This window comes from Symphalangus syndactylus, chromosome 4 (assembly GCF_028878055.3).
Source record: "Symphalangus syndactylus isolate Jambi chromosome 4, NHGRI_mSymSyn1-v2.1_pri, whole genome shotgun sequence".
Classification (NCBI taxonomy): domain Eukaryota; kingdom Metazoa; phylum Chordata; class Mammalia; order Primates; family Hylobatidae; genus Symphalangus; species Symphalangus syndactylus.
In genome coordinates this window covers 59,273,529-59,286,915 of record NC_072426.2, presented here as the reverse complement: position 1 = coordinate 59,286,915, position 13,387 = coordinate 59,273,529, and the positions used below count along the sequence as shown (strand labels likewise).

General features: G+C 35.6%; 1 protein-coding gene across 4 annotated transcripts in view; it reads left to right on the top strand.

Annotated features, from left to right (window-relative positions):
- UGT8 (UDP glycosyltransferase 8) overlaps nucleotides 1-3,333 on the top strand; it is a 92,677-nt gene extending 89,344 nt beyond the window's left edge. For all 4 annotated transcript variants that reach the window (XM_055274738.2, XM_063637957.1, XM_063637958.1 and 1 more), the window contains exon 6: nucleotides 698-3,333. In XM_055274738.2, the coding sequence (XP_055130713.1) occupies nucleotides 698-1,061 (364 nt within the window). In that variant the 3' untranslated portion in view covers nucleotides 1,062-3,333. The remainder of the gene's footprint in view (nucleotides 1-697) is intronic.
- Nucleotides 3,334-13,387: the final 10,054 nt, after the last annotated feature.

The window sequence follows — 13,387 nt, the reverse complement described above, 5'->3', positions numbered from 1 at the left end:
GGCACACGAATGTGCAGTCACATGTTTTTAGATTAAAATAAAATGCTTATATTTTATCACTTGGTGATTCCCCATTTTCCTTGGTCTTTTAATCATTTAAGAGGGTGTTTTCTTTATACATATATACATGCATACATTACCTATACATATATACTGCATATAACATCAAATCTGACTTCATGGTGTTTCCCAACTCTTTATCTCTTTAATATATCTTCACCCCATATTTAACGTTATTTTAAATTAAAACAAAATTAAATATTATTGCTTAAAAAAGTGGTAGAATGAAGTTCTGTGTCTTTTTCTCCATCTTTCTTTTAGAATCTAATAAATTTAGTTTCCATCCTTGTTGAAACTTGTTGATTTATATTGTTTAAAAGTATGTGGAGAAAAGAACTACATGTAATGTAGTGTGGAAACAGCATAGGGTTTGGAGTCGGAAAATTCTGGGTCTTCACTTTGTAACATAATCAAGTTACTTAGTCTCTGATTTTCATTTTTCTCACCAACTTAAAATACATTTTATTGGGTTAACATAAGATAATGTGTTTAAAGCACTTAACACAGTGCTTGTACATGCAAGGTACTTACCAAAGAATAGTTGTTTTAATTATTTCCCCCTTTTAAATGAAGATATGCATAAATATAGAACTTTATTATAAACACCATCATTCTGTGTTTTGTCCCCTCTCCATAGCTACCGTCAGAGGGCCCAGAAGCTTTCGGAAATTCACAAGGATCAACCTGGTCACCCTGTCAATCGAACTATCTATTGGATAGACTATATTATTCGTCACAATGGAGCCCATCACCTACGTGCCGCTGTCCATCAAATCTCCTTTTGTCAGTATTTTTTACTGGATATTGCCTTTGTGCTTTTGCTTGGTGCTGCCTTGCTATACTTTCTCTTGTCTTGGGTGACAAAATTTATCTACAGAAAAATCAAAAGTCTGTGGTCTAGAAATAAGCATAGCACAGTTAATGGACATTACCACAATGGAATCCTCAATGGCAAGTACAAAAGAAATGGCCATATTAAACATGAAAAGAAAGTGAAATGAGCCAACAGCCCAGGTGATAGAAATAAATTGGTTCACTCATTGAATTTTTATTGCTATTATTTAGTCTAACAGCTACTAAAAGTAAAACATCAGTAAACAATTCTAACATGCCCTTATGAGATCTACTAATGAAATTCTGTGGAATTAAGATGGCTGTAAAAAGCACAAACCTAAAATGCAGAAATGTATTTTATTCAGATACTGATGTAGAGAGTTTTGGCACTGAACCTTTTAGAAGCCTTAATTATTTAAATCAATTAAGTGACTGTGTCAGACCTTAGTTTTAAATCTTGATATGTGTGTGTCCCAGATCAGGAATGGTTTCATTTTTCTTAATATGTGTGTGTGTGTGTGTGTGTGTGCGCGTCCTAATTAAGAGAATTTTTACTGGCTGCTTGTTACATTTGTTGAGGGTACAACACACCCAAGAATAAAGTAAAAGGATAGTCAGGATCCAGATTTTTCTTTTCTAGCATTTAATATGTGTGAACTCAGAACACTACTATGAAAGACCATTTTCCCCAAAAAACTGGATGCAGAGGAAGAAAAAAAAAAAGAAATGGCACAGTTTTTTGTATTTTTTGTTTTAGTTATTTTTTGTTGTTGTTGTTGTTTTTATTGCTTTTCTTTTCTGATAGAGTATGGCCACTTCTGGGGGAAAAACATATAATTAAGTAAATGTATACAATGGTTTTCACATTTTACTTTTGTTTTCCCACTACCAATAATTTTCCTCTGGAAGAATTTTATAATTTTTTCTATTTCATTTTAATGAGTAACAATATGTTAAATGCATAATTAAGACAAAGCAATGAAATTCTGACTTTATTCAAAGTACTGAAGATTATTGCTTCTAGGGCATTTTTAAACAGCACCATTGTATTGTTGAATGTTTATGTAACTGTTGGCTTTTCTATAATGTAACTTTTGAATGTTCAGGTGTTACATTTCCAAAGTTTTACTTTTAAAAAACCATCTTCTGATCCCTTTTATTGTCTGGGCCACACAATCTATATTACGTAGGTGCCAACATTTAATTCTTTTAAATGGAACATTTGCAGTTTTCCATATTGGTACCTGCTTTTTCTGGAGAGGTTTGAGATCTTGTTAACAAATCAGACTTTACACTATATACAGACGTCACAGATAAATTGAACCACATGTTTGTGAAAATGAGTTCCTATCATCTTCCTCATTCCCTCAGCCCTCACCCCAGCAGCCTTTTCCGGTCATTGTGGCTGACATGGAACAGTGACAGTATTCATTTGAGAACAGGGATGCAAGTCACAGACATCATAAAATCAGGGCCTCCCTGCTGAAGCATTCACTAGTTGGCAACTATGAATTTATTCCATGTCATTCTGTTTACTTAGCACTTGCACTACCCTTGTTGGTTGAGTGTATGCTTTATTTGTTTGTAGTTTGAAATCCCACATCTGATAGCTGAGAGTAGGCAAATACAACATTTACCTAATGTCACTCACTAACATGGAAGAGTTGTGAAAATTCTAGAGTGCTGTAAATCTTTGGCATACACTATGACAAACAACTTCATTACTCTCCCACCAGGAGCTGCTCTCCTGCACTTAGAAATAATATCACAAGTAGTTTTCTAATGTACAATGCAGACAAATGTACTGCTCTCTGAATACTTGAAGAAATGGTATTATACATACATAGAAACCTATTAGTTATACCTTTTCACAATCTTATTACGATGTTGCCGTTAAAAGGGAAAAAAGACACAGGCAATGAATGGTGGGATAGTAAGAGGACTTAGAGTGTATGAATGAGTTGATTTTACGTTTTTGGAATTTGATTAAGTTGACAGTAGGCACTGATTGGATGATTAAGCATAAGTTAATCTCCACTGTGATAAAAACTTAAATAATAAACATGATTTAAAATAGAGAAGTGTTGTTGGAATAAAATTTTTATTCAGATTTTATTTCATAATATTATATATATTCCTTTTAAACGTGTTTCTAAGACAGGTCTCCCAAATTTTGTATGTATTTATGAGTGTGGAAAAAATGTGTTAAATGTGAGACTTTTTTTTTATTGTTAAACAGAGGGATTTACCTTACAAGGACATCAACATGGATCTTAAAATTCTGTTCCAGAATTAAGAATGTTAAGTGTAGGTATTTACTGATCGTTGTTGTTTTTTGTTTCTAGTAGGATTATTGTTAGACAGTTTTGGTAAATAGGGTGATTTTTAAATTTTCCACACTTGGGCTAGATTCTATAATAAAGTAAAGTTTTCAAGAAAGTATTTATTCATTTATTATTTAGAAAGAGTTTCTGCAACTATTAAAATATTCCCATAACTGGTTATCATCATGTAAAACACAAATGAGAATTAAGACATTTTTCCTCTAGAGTGGCAGCTTCTAATATCCCTCCACATAGACACAGGGGCAGGATTTGGATGTCCAGGGTTGAAAAGAGCTAATGTTTGGGTTAAAGTAATAGTTTATGATTGAAGCTAGAGATTCCCTTCAAAACTCAGCTACTCGCTCAGTCCCAAATGCTACTAAAACTGAATGACTCCACTTCAAAAATAAAAGGTTTATAAATGAAAGAACCAAAATAAGTTGAAGAAAAACCTCAAGGGATAATCCAACAATCTGTTTTACTGAAAATATAATTCATATTTCATTCTAGCTTCTAAGTAATTCAACCAGCTTGTAAATATAAAATCACATTAGAGAATGGTTATTTGCAGTTGATATAATCAAAAACAGTCTGAAATAGAAATATTTTACATTTCATATGATGAAGTTTGAGAATTATAGGAGTTCTATTATTGAAACTTCTCCAAAATGTGCATTAAAGAGCTGCTTATCATGTTTCCAAGATGGTAACATTTTAGCCAGCTTTTGAAGACATGTATTTCATGTGAAGATACTACTGATACTTTTGACAGCAAAAACATTTTTCCAACAAATTTAATCAGAAAGGACTTAGATGTCCACACAATTAAAGTATTCATATTGTCATTTTTCTGCCAGTCCTGCAAGTGTTAAAAATCCCCGATCACTTGGGTGTTTGGGTTACTGAGTTGGGGTTAGCAGGGCAGGTAATGGGTATTTGTACCAAGACTCCTAGCTTTTAAAATATGGAAACCAAAGGAACACAATACTTTTATGACTCATACCTTCACTTTTGGGTAAGGCAGACATGATGTAAGAGATAATTCATTTATACTGTATCCTGCAAGATTAGTGATCTTCCTTATTATAAATAAAACCAGCAGATTATTTTCAATATAGTAGTATATAATCCAAGTTCAGACTGAAAAATCAGAACTACTTGTAGAATTATGCTATTCAAAGAAAACAATTATAATAATGTCTGTCTACTCAAAGAAGTCCAACATCAACATTAATCTCAGGTAATATATTATCTCGGGTTTTTCATTTATTAACCAATAAAACCTGAAGTTCTTGCTGAATTTTATAGACTTGAAAGTATTTTATTTCTGTGTTAGTTTCTATCTACAATTAGTTTTAACTTTTCAGTAACCCTATTTTGTGCAGTGATTATTCCATATTCCTGACAGCAGAGGTGACTTCAGTTCCACTGTGTCAATTTAATATTTACTTAATTAATTAATTTGGAGACAGAGCCTCACTCAGTAGCCCAGGCTGGAGCGCAGTGGCGCAATCCCAGCTCACTGCAACCTCCGCCTCCCAGGTTCAAGCAATTCTCCTGTCTCGGTCTCCTAGGTAGCTGGGATTACAGGCATGTGCTACCATCCCCAGCTAATTTTTGTATTTTTAGTAGGAAAAACAAATGCTAAAGACATATATTAAGTTGAACAAAAATATGTATTATTAATACCATTTATATATATTTATGTGTGTAGTTAGCATTTAAATTATCCTCGTAATTCTTTTGAAATTTGATTTTTAAAAAATTTAAAATGGTCTCTCAATTCTTTTAAAAGAATGACAGTATTATGAACTTTTTGAAGTCTTTTAAGAAACAAAAACTAGCTTTTTTAAACTAAATAAAATTCAAAAGGACTAGTAAGTTTAGAAACTTGGTCAGATGTACCCTCCATAACACTTCTTGCTAAAATATTAGGAATAAATAGGATGAAATTGTTACAAAATAAAATCAAGTCACTGCTTTGAATGTATTATTTCTTGTACTTCCATCTTCTTACTCTAAAATGGAAAACATTTTGAGATTTAGAAATTTAAACTACACTTAGATTATAGTATAAATAACATTTTTCTTACAACTGGCAAATGACTTATTTGCAATCTCAAAGATGAAGGCAAGAAAGAAATTTACTTTGGGTACCTCTGAATAAATTGTATGAATCCAAGAGGATGGATACACCAGTTGCACCATTTGAGAAAGCACAATTAATTTTGAGTTTGAGCATGCCATACTTCAGGTCCAGATTTCGTACTACTGACATGACACAACCTTCCTTACCTGTTCTCTCCCATCTTCTTGCTTCCAAGCTTTCAGTTTCCTCTCTTGGGTTTTCTATTACCCTTAGGTATTTTCCAAGCTGCCCTATCCTTTTCAAGTTTATGGTGCATAGGTTGTGCCTATCTATCTAATGTGTATCCAGTGATTTTTTTTTTTTTTTTTGAGACAGAGTCTCACTCTGTTACCCAGGCTGGAGGGCACAATCTCAGCTCACTGCAACCTCCTCCTCCCAGGTTCAAGCGATTTTCCTGCCTCAGCCTCCTGAGTAGCTGGGACTACAGACATGCACCACCACGCCCAGCTAATTTTTGTATTTTTAGTAGAGACGGGATTTCACCATGTTGGCCAGGCCCAGGCTCCTCTCAAATTCCTCACCTCCAGTGATCTACCCACCTCAGCCTCCGAAAGTGCTGGGATTACAGCTGTGAGCCACCGTGCCCAGCCAGATGCTTTTGTTTTTTAACAACGTGGAAATAAAATAAACTCAAACATTGTAATTTACAAAAGCAAACTAAGAAAATATCTAGCTTTTTTTTAAAAAAATGTTTTATCTGTACTAGATGAATGCCATTTAGTGTGTAAGATCAAAAACAATGGATGTGCATATGGTGCTTCTTATGGGTATTGGGAGGAGGGCTACCACTGAATGAGTTTGCACACCCTCAGGGCACTGTGTGACGCTCTGGATGTGGCACTGAATGAACTGTTTGGGGCATAGCTCAATGATCACTAAACTATCAAGCCACATATAATCTTCTTATCCCCAACTTGGTCAGCTAAAATTTTTGGACGACTACCTGTACAAATAGAGACATTGGCTTTCCCCTGTGGACGCCTGTCTCAAACATTCATTCTTGATGCTCCTAACAGGATCCTTTGGTACGAGGAAATGAGTACTGTCTCTGATTCTGTAACATCACTCACATCTCTAATGTTAAAATGTGCTAGAACTGCAGCCATCTGTTCGCTAGAGCACGATAAAAGCCCAAGACAGATAGGTGGCAGGTACTCAAAAATGTATCTGAAGCTAGGATTGCAGCAGTAATTGTCTTTCCTGTAGCAATGAACAGAAAGGTGTGGATAGCAAAGGCAAGGACAACCTGGGAAGGAAGCAGCAGTGAGTGGTTACAGATCAAAAACTACCTCAGAATTCCTCTCATACTTTTCAAACTGTATTTTTATTCTCTCTGGTATGTTTCAGTGATGTTCTGGAGAAGCTTATCTGAATTGGATAGGTGGGTCCCCAACTATGCAATCTATATTTTGGAATGGTCATCCATCTTTCTTTAAATTATTATTTCATCAGAGATAAGGTGGGAAGGAGCAAAGATCAAGCAAAAACCTTTAAAAGTCTTGAATGTAAGACACAAAGATGTCAGTGGAATTTGGCAAGTGCAAGACTTTGGCAATATCTAGGAATCTATAAGCATATGGACCACATTATGTCATGCATGTTCTAGTGATGCAAATTTCAACATAAATGGGTGTCCTACCTGAGAATATGGCTATACCACTGGAAGTGTAGGTGGCATCAACTCACATGTTTGTGCATATCAAGACAGAAGGTGCAGAACATCTCTCTGCTGGCTATCATTTCTTATATCAGAGGTAAATCACAGAAATTTAAATTTTTTTTGTTCTCCAATCATAAATAAATTTAGCATTAGGTGACACGGAATTTTATTTTATAGTTGTGTGTTCTATTAATCTACCAGCTTTCAGATGCCAGGTCTAGTATGTTTGCTCTTCCTCACTGGTTAAGAAACTGCCCCTAGATATGTACAGTAAATCTGTTCAAATTGCACAACATATTCTGTGAAAACTAAATAGAAAAGAAACAGATGGGGGAAATAGTACAATTTTAAAAGGTATTTTAGATTCCTTAAGATTTCATGCAATTTATGTTGCTTTAATTTATTATTTCTGTTGCTTTAATTTCTTATTTCTGTTGCTTTAATTTCTTATTTCTGTTAAATGAGTAGTAGCCTTACATCACCACTTTATAATACTCAGGCTTTAAAGTTTAACAGTATTGGCTGGGCGTGGTGGCTCACGCCTGTAATCCCAGCACTTTGGGAGGCCGAGGCAGGCAGATCACCAAGTCAGGAGATCGAGACCATCCTGGCTAACATGGTGAAACCCCGTCTCTACTAAAAAAATACAAAAAGAAATAAGCAGGGCATGGTGGCGGGTGCCTGTAGTCCCAGCTACTCGGGTGGCTGAGACAGGAGAATAGCATGAACCCGGGAGGCAGAGTTTGCAGTGAGCCGAGATCGCACCACTGCACTCCGGCCTGGGCAACAGAGCAGGACTCCGTCTCAAAAAAAAAAAAAAAAAAAAAAAAAATTAACAGTATTAAGAGTGTCATCCTAAAATCCTATTATCAAGTACAAAAGGAGACTAAATAATATGCAATAATATGCTTTTCCATAGCCTGCAAATAACCCATTTATTCGTGCAATTAAGCAATGATTGTCAGTTTTTAAAACTCTAATTATCCTTGTGTATGGCTTGAGATGCCATGTTTATTGCTACTTTCCAGGTTTTTCTATAAACTTTTGTTTTGGATTTCAGTTATAAACTAACAATTGAAAATGTGGATTGCCTGTTAATTTTGGGCTGTAATGCAGAACATTGTCCAAGACTACTTGTCACTTGAACATTATTGATATTCCGGCCCTTGAATCCTCTTACCAGTCAGCCCAAATTTTCTTACTAGTTCCAGGCAGGAGTACATCTTGTTATTATCAGCATCAAATAGCTCCGCTTGTTCTTGTTGGGGTGTCTCTGCTCCTTGAGGGCTCTGGATTTCATTGTAAGTTAAATAACCATTTGCTTTGTTGTCAGCCCATAGAAAAAGACTTCAAGGTCTATGAAAATAACAAAGTTTGGTATATTTCACCTCAAATTTTCAATGTTAACCCAAACATCTACACCTTTCAGAACAGCATTTTGTCCTGGGGCTGGTCTTCTTTCCGGTCCTCAAACATACCTAGATATTTTTTTACCTCCACCTTGGCTTTCATTGCACATCGCTTTACCACTTCAGTTGCTCCTTTCCTTTCTTTCAACATCCAGTTTACCTCTTTTCTTCATTCTACTTGAATTATCTGATCATTTACTTTAATAATTTTTCTTCTGTGATCTGTATTCTCATGACGTTTTATACCTAATCTAGTGTTTTCATTTTCTGTTTGCCTCATTCCTTAACATAAGCACTGTAATGGAATATTCTTCTTCACTGGTAGTGTAGTTTTTGATATATTCATTGGATCTTCTTTCTCTCCTAAAACTGTTATAGGAACTTCCATCTGGCTACATTTTAATGGCCTTTTTATCACAGTCTTTGCACTTCCCTTGTTTACATTCATTTGCTACCTTCTGTCTAATATTTCTTAATATTATATCAAAAGATACCTACTTATTTTGCTAATAATTCTGAACATACTGATATCTCTTACACTCCTAAGCTAGTAAAATTTATTAGTTTATACAAAATCATATGTTTCTTCATTTATAACACCACCAAATAATATTCCTTTGTCAGTATTCTTATTATTCTCTTGATCTCACTGCTCTAAGTACTGCCTTTATTAAAACACAAACAAACATTGTTTTCTGTTTCCGAAGTGCCAGGCTCTGTATGTAATACTGGAAATGTAGGGATGAAGAAGCCATAGTTTCTGACTTCCAGGGGACAAAACCAGCAAGTAAGCAGTTTCAATAAGCAAAGGAATATATATTGTAATATAGGTACAGACAATGTGCTATTGAAACAGAGGAGAGTGAGAGAAGTTTCCACCTGGGGATTGTTTCAGTTGAGTCAAAAAGAAAAAATAGAAGCTCACCAGGTAAAGAAATACATAGAGATAATTTTTGGAAGGCATGACCCTATGGTCAAAGGCATTGAGTTATGGAAGAGTGTGGCACATTGGGGAACTGCAGGTAGTTTGCTCTGATAGGAGTATACATGATGAACAGATGTGACCACTATGCTAAGCAAAAACAAACAAACCAACAAAAAACTTTCCTAACTGATCTCAGTCTTACTTTTGGCTCTTTAGTTTATTACTGTAACACAATCTGCTTTGCATTAACTATTCAGTAACTTTCCCCAAGATACCTGTTTATGTTCCTGAGTGTTCGATACCTGGCCATATGGCACAACTTTCAAAACAGCTGGTGTTAAGCTTCTTGTGTTACAGATGATTTGATGTAATGTAAAGGCTCTCTATTCGAGCTGTATTGTAGATACACAAAAGGATAGCACTCAAGTTTACTTGTTCTTGGCTTGGGAAATCTGCAAAACAGTTTTAGTGTGTACAGCTTCTTCTTAGCTAGTTTGCAGAAGAGAAATGAGAATTTTTTCTTCTTAAAATATGAAAAGGAATACGATCTGGTAATAAAAGAATCCAGCAGTTGCAACAATTTATAAACCATTTTTTACTTAACATAGTAAATAAATATAAATGCCTAAGAGTACTGACTGACAGCATGTTCAAGATAACAGTGACAGTCCGGGTGCAGTGGCTCACACCTGTAATCCCAGCACTTTGGGAGGCCGAAGCAGGCTGATCACCTGAGGTCAGGAGTTCGAGTCCAGCCTGGCCAACATGGTGAAACCTCATCTCTACTAAAAATACAAAATTAGCTGGGCACGATGGTGGGTGCCTGTGATCCCAGCTACTTGAGAGGCTGAGACAGTAGAATCGCTTGAACCTGGGAGGCAGAGGTTGTGGTGAGCTGAGATCGCACCACTGCACTCCAGCCTGGGCAACAAAGTGAGACTCTATCTCAAAAAAAAAAAAAAAAGAGAAAGAAATAACAGTGTCAGAGTAAGTATAATATTACAATTATCTAGGCAGTCATGAATTAAATAGGTGTGCATGGGTTACTATATAATGTTGTCTTTGGTATAGAAAGAGAAATCACTACATTAAGGAGTTACTATACAAGAAATATAATAACCAAATGTCATGTATTATATTTTTTAGAGATTTTAACTGTAGCCATACACATTATTCAATTAGCACTTGCTTCTTCCTGCAATTTTTGGTTTTGCTTGAGTAGTTATTACTCTATTTGTATTAATCTTCATTTCACAAAAGTATGCATTCCAAATACCAAACCCACATCCCAGAATTATACCAAGTGTGGTTTCTAAAGCTTCCCAAATGTTTGAAAGGAAAGGGATAGGTAAACCAAACTTCTGTATGGCTGAAGTGAGAGCAATAATGAAATGTGGTAAAATAAGTAATCATGACATTTGACTATTAATTTAATAGCTCTCAGATTCATTATCTTTTCTCTACCAACAGGTAAATAACACAGACTGTAAAGTAATAGAATTAGGAAAAGTTTCAGGTTTGTGTGTGGAGCCCCTGCAGGTACAGTACCTTCTAACCCCTTTTACAAAGATTTGATTAGATGGTTCTAGCTCATTGAGTCTATTATATCCTAGACACTGGCAATAACCAATACTACTCCTCCTTAGGGATGAAAGAAAATGATTTTTCTTCCTTGATCCTGATTCGTTTTGGAGAGAAAGTGAGAAAAGGAGGCCAGGAAAGCAAACAGCCTTGAATTTTCTTCCACTAGAGGCAGATGATGGTACAATCAAATAAATTAAAAACTGCAAACAGATTTTTTTTTTAATCCATATTCAAAAAATGTTTCCATATTAAGCCCAGAGCTACATTTATATGAGGATTAAAAAAATAGGATTTAACTGTCTGATAGGTAACACAAGATGAAGTGGGAGAATTTAGATTGGTTCCATGCCTCTACAATGAAAAGTCATTTAGATGTCAACTCTAAGAGAATATTTGTTACATCCCCTATTGCTTCTCCCTCTAGGATTTTTGCTGAAGTTCTTTTGTCCAAGAGGGAATCAAAAGCTCCTTCCCTTCAAATCATGTCAACCATTTTCTTCTAAAAACAAAAGAAACACAAACTACTGTATGCAAATAATACTTAAAAAACAGAAAGTTATCACTGACTTATACTTGCTTTAGAGAACTTAAGCTAAATCATTTGCATAGGATGTTCTATGATGGGTGACTATTTCATGCTCAGGATGCCTGCTCTGTGGCCAACATTTATTGAAGGTCACACTTTAATATACTTTTCTGTTTAAGGAGGTTGGACTAGTGGCCTTGAAAGTCCTTCCAATACTGGGTGGGCCATCTGACAAATTAATATCAGATTCCCTTGGTTTTGTCCAAGCCCTCGACTTTTCCTTCCTTCCTCTTCAGTCAGCAACTCCATTCCAAACCTGGGTCTTTGCATCACCCAGGGTCTCCCCACTTCTGAAATACTCTGCTCTAAAATTTCCTCTGTGTTCTTAGCCTCTTAACATTCCAGTTCCCATTCCCACTACACTGTCTTGATGTTCAGCTCATAACTGCTCCTTTTTTTTCCCTGCCAATCTAAAAGATCCCTCGTGGATACATTTTATTTGATAATCACTCTGGGCCTTTGATCTCTAACTGAAGCAGTTATTGTCTACACCCACAAAACTTGACTCTACTTTCCTGCTACACTCACGAAGCAAAAGTCCAATCCTGGATAACCACCTGTGTTCTCCACTCCCGTACCTGGACTCATAAGAAATTTTACAGAAATCAAATAGCCACATGGATTGGTGCTACTAAAATTGAAATTCCACAGGTCAAGGTCCTCATCTTAGTTGAACTGTCAATGATACCTGCACACCATTTTAGATGTTCCATTTTGGCTCCCTCTCTTATTGTCCGTAGCTATTTCAAACCTTCACCATTTTCCCCTCAGTTTTTTTTTTTTTTTTTTTAATTTGCCAATTTACCTCCATTGGTTTCAGCAGGTTATCTCTTTTTACTTACTGAAAGAAATAATTCCAAAGATGTTTCTTCATCTTGCTGCCACTTGTCCTAACTTATTTGTATCCATACCTCTATTTTTCTTATTTTCTATAGTTTCAGTGAAAAAAAAAATATAGCAAAAATTAACAACACACACATATTCTCTTTAGTGCCTAAATCTAATCTCATTTTTCAAGCTATCCAAGTGAAAATATCTAGGAGGCATTTTGATATACAAATCTGGAACTCAAGAAAGCCTGGTTGGAGATTCATGCTTGAAATTCAGCAGCAAATAAAGATGGATTAAAACTGTGGCAGAAGAACAGTGGCTGGCACATATATTACACTCAATAACATCAGTCTATGCTTGTCCCTGTTTCCCTAATCTCATCCTCTTCCTCATTTCCTTTCTTAAATAGTGACACCAGAATTAATACCACCACTCAAGCCAATAAATCCTTGTGTCACCTTAGATGCCTTCCACACCAACCATCTTCGACCAGTAACGAAGTCTTGTTAGTTTACCTCCCTGATATCTTTTGAGTATCTGCTCTGTTGCTGTTGCCTTCATGCAGCTGGTTAGCATGTTTTTCCTGGCTTATTGCCACTGTTCCCTAATTGTTTGCTCTGTTTCCAGGCTGTCTTTCTTGCAACCTATTTTCCTTCCACTTATTGAATTATCTGTGTACACATGCAAATGTGATCATTCTATTTATAATTACTCAAGGTCTTTAAGTAGTTCCCTAGTCACAGTAAGATAAAACCTAGACTGGCACATAGTACCCTTCATTATTTGGTGCTTAATTGCATCTCCAAACTCATTTCTTTTTACTTTCTACACTTCCTACCTGCTCAATATAGTCATTTGCAATTTCTCATATGTATTATGCTATTTTTAATAAACATATGCTTTAGTATCTGTTTCTTTCTTGAGTTCCCACTACCTACCATCTTTTTTCTCACCTCTTCCCACTTCTGTCCTCACCCTTGCCTTGACCAAATGTTTCCTCTTCAAATCATAACCCTAATACTATC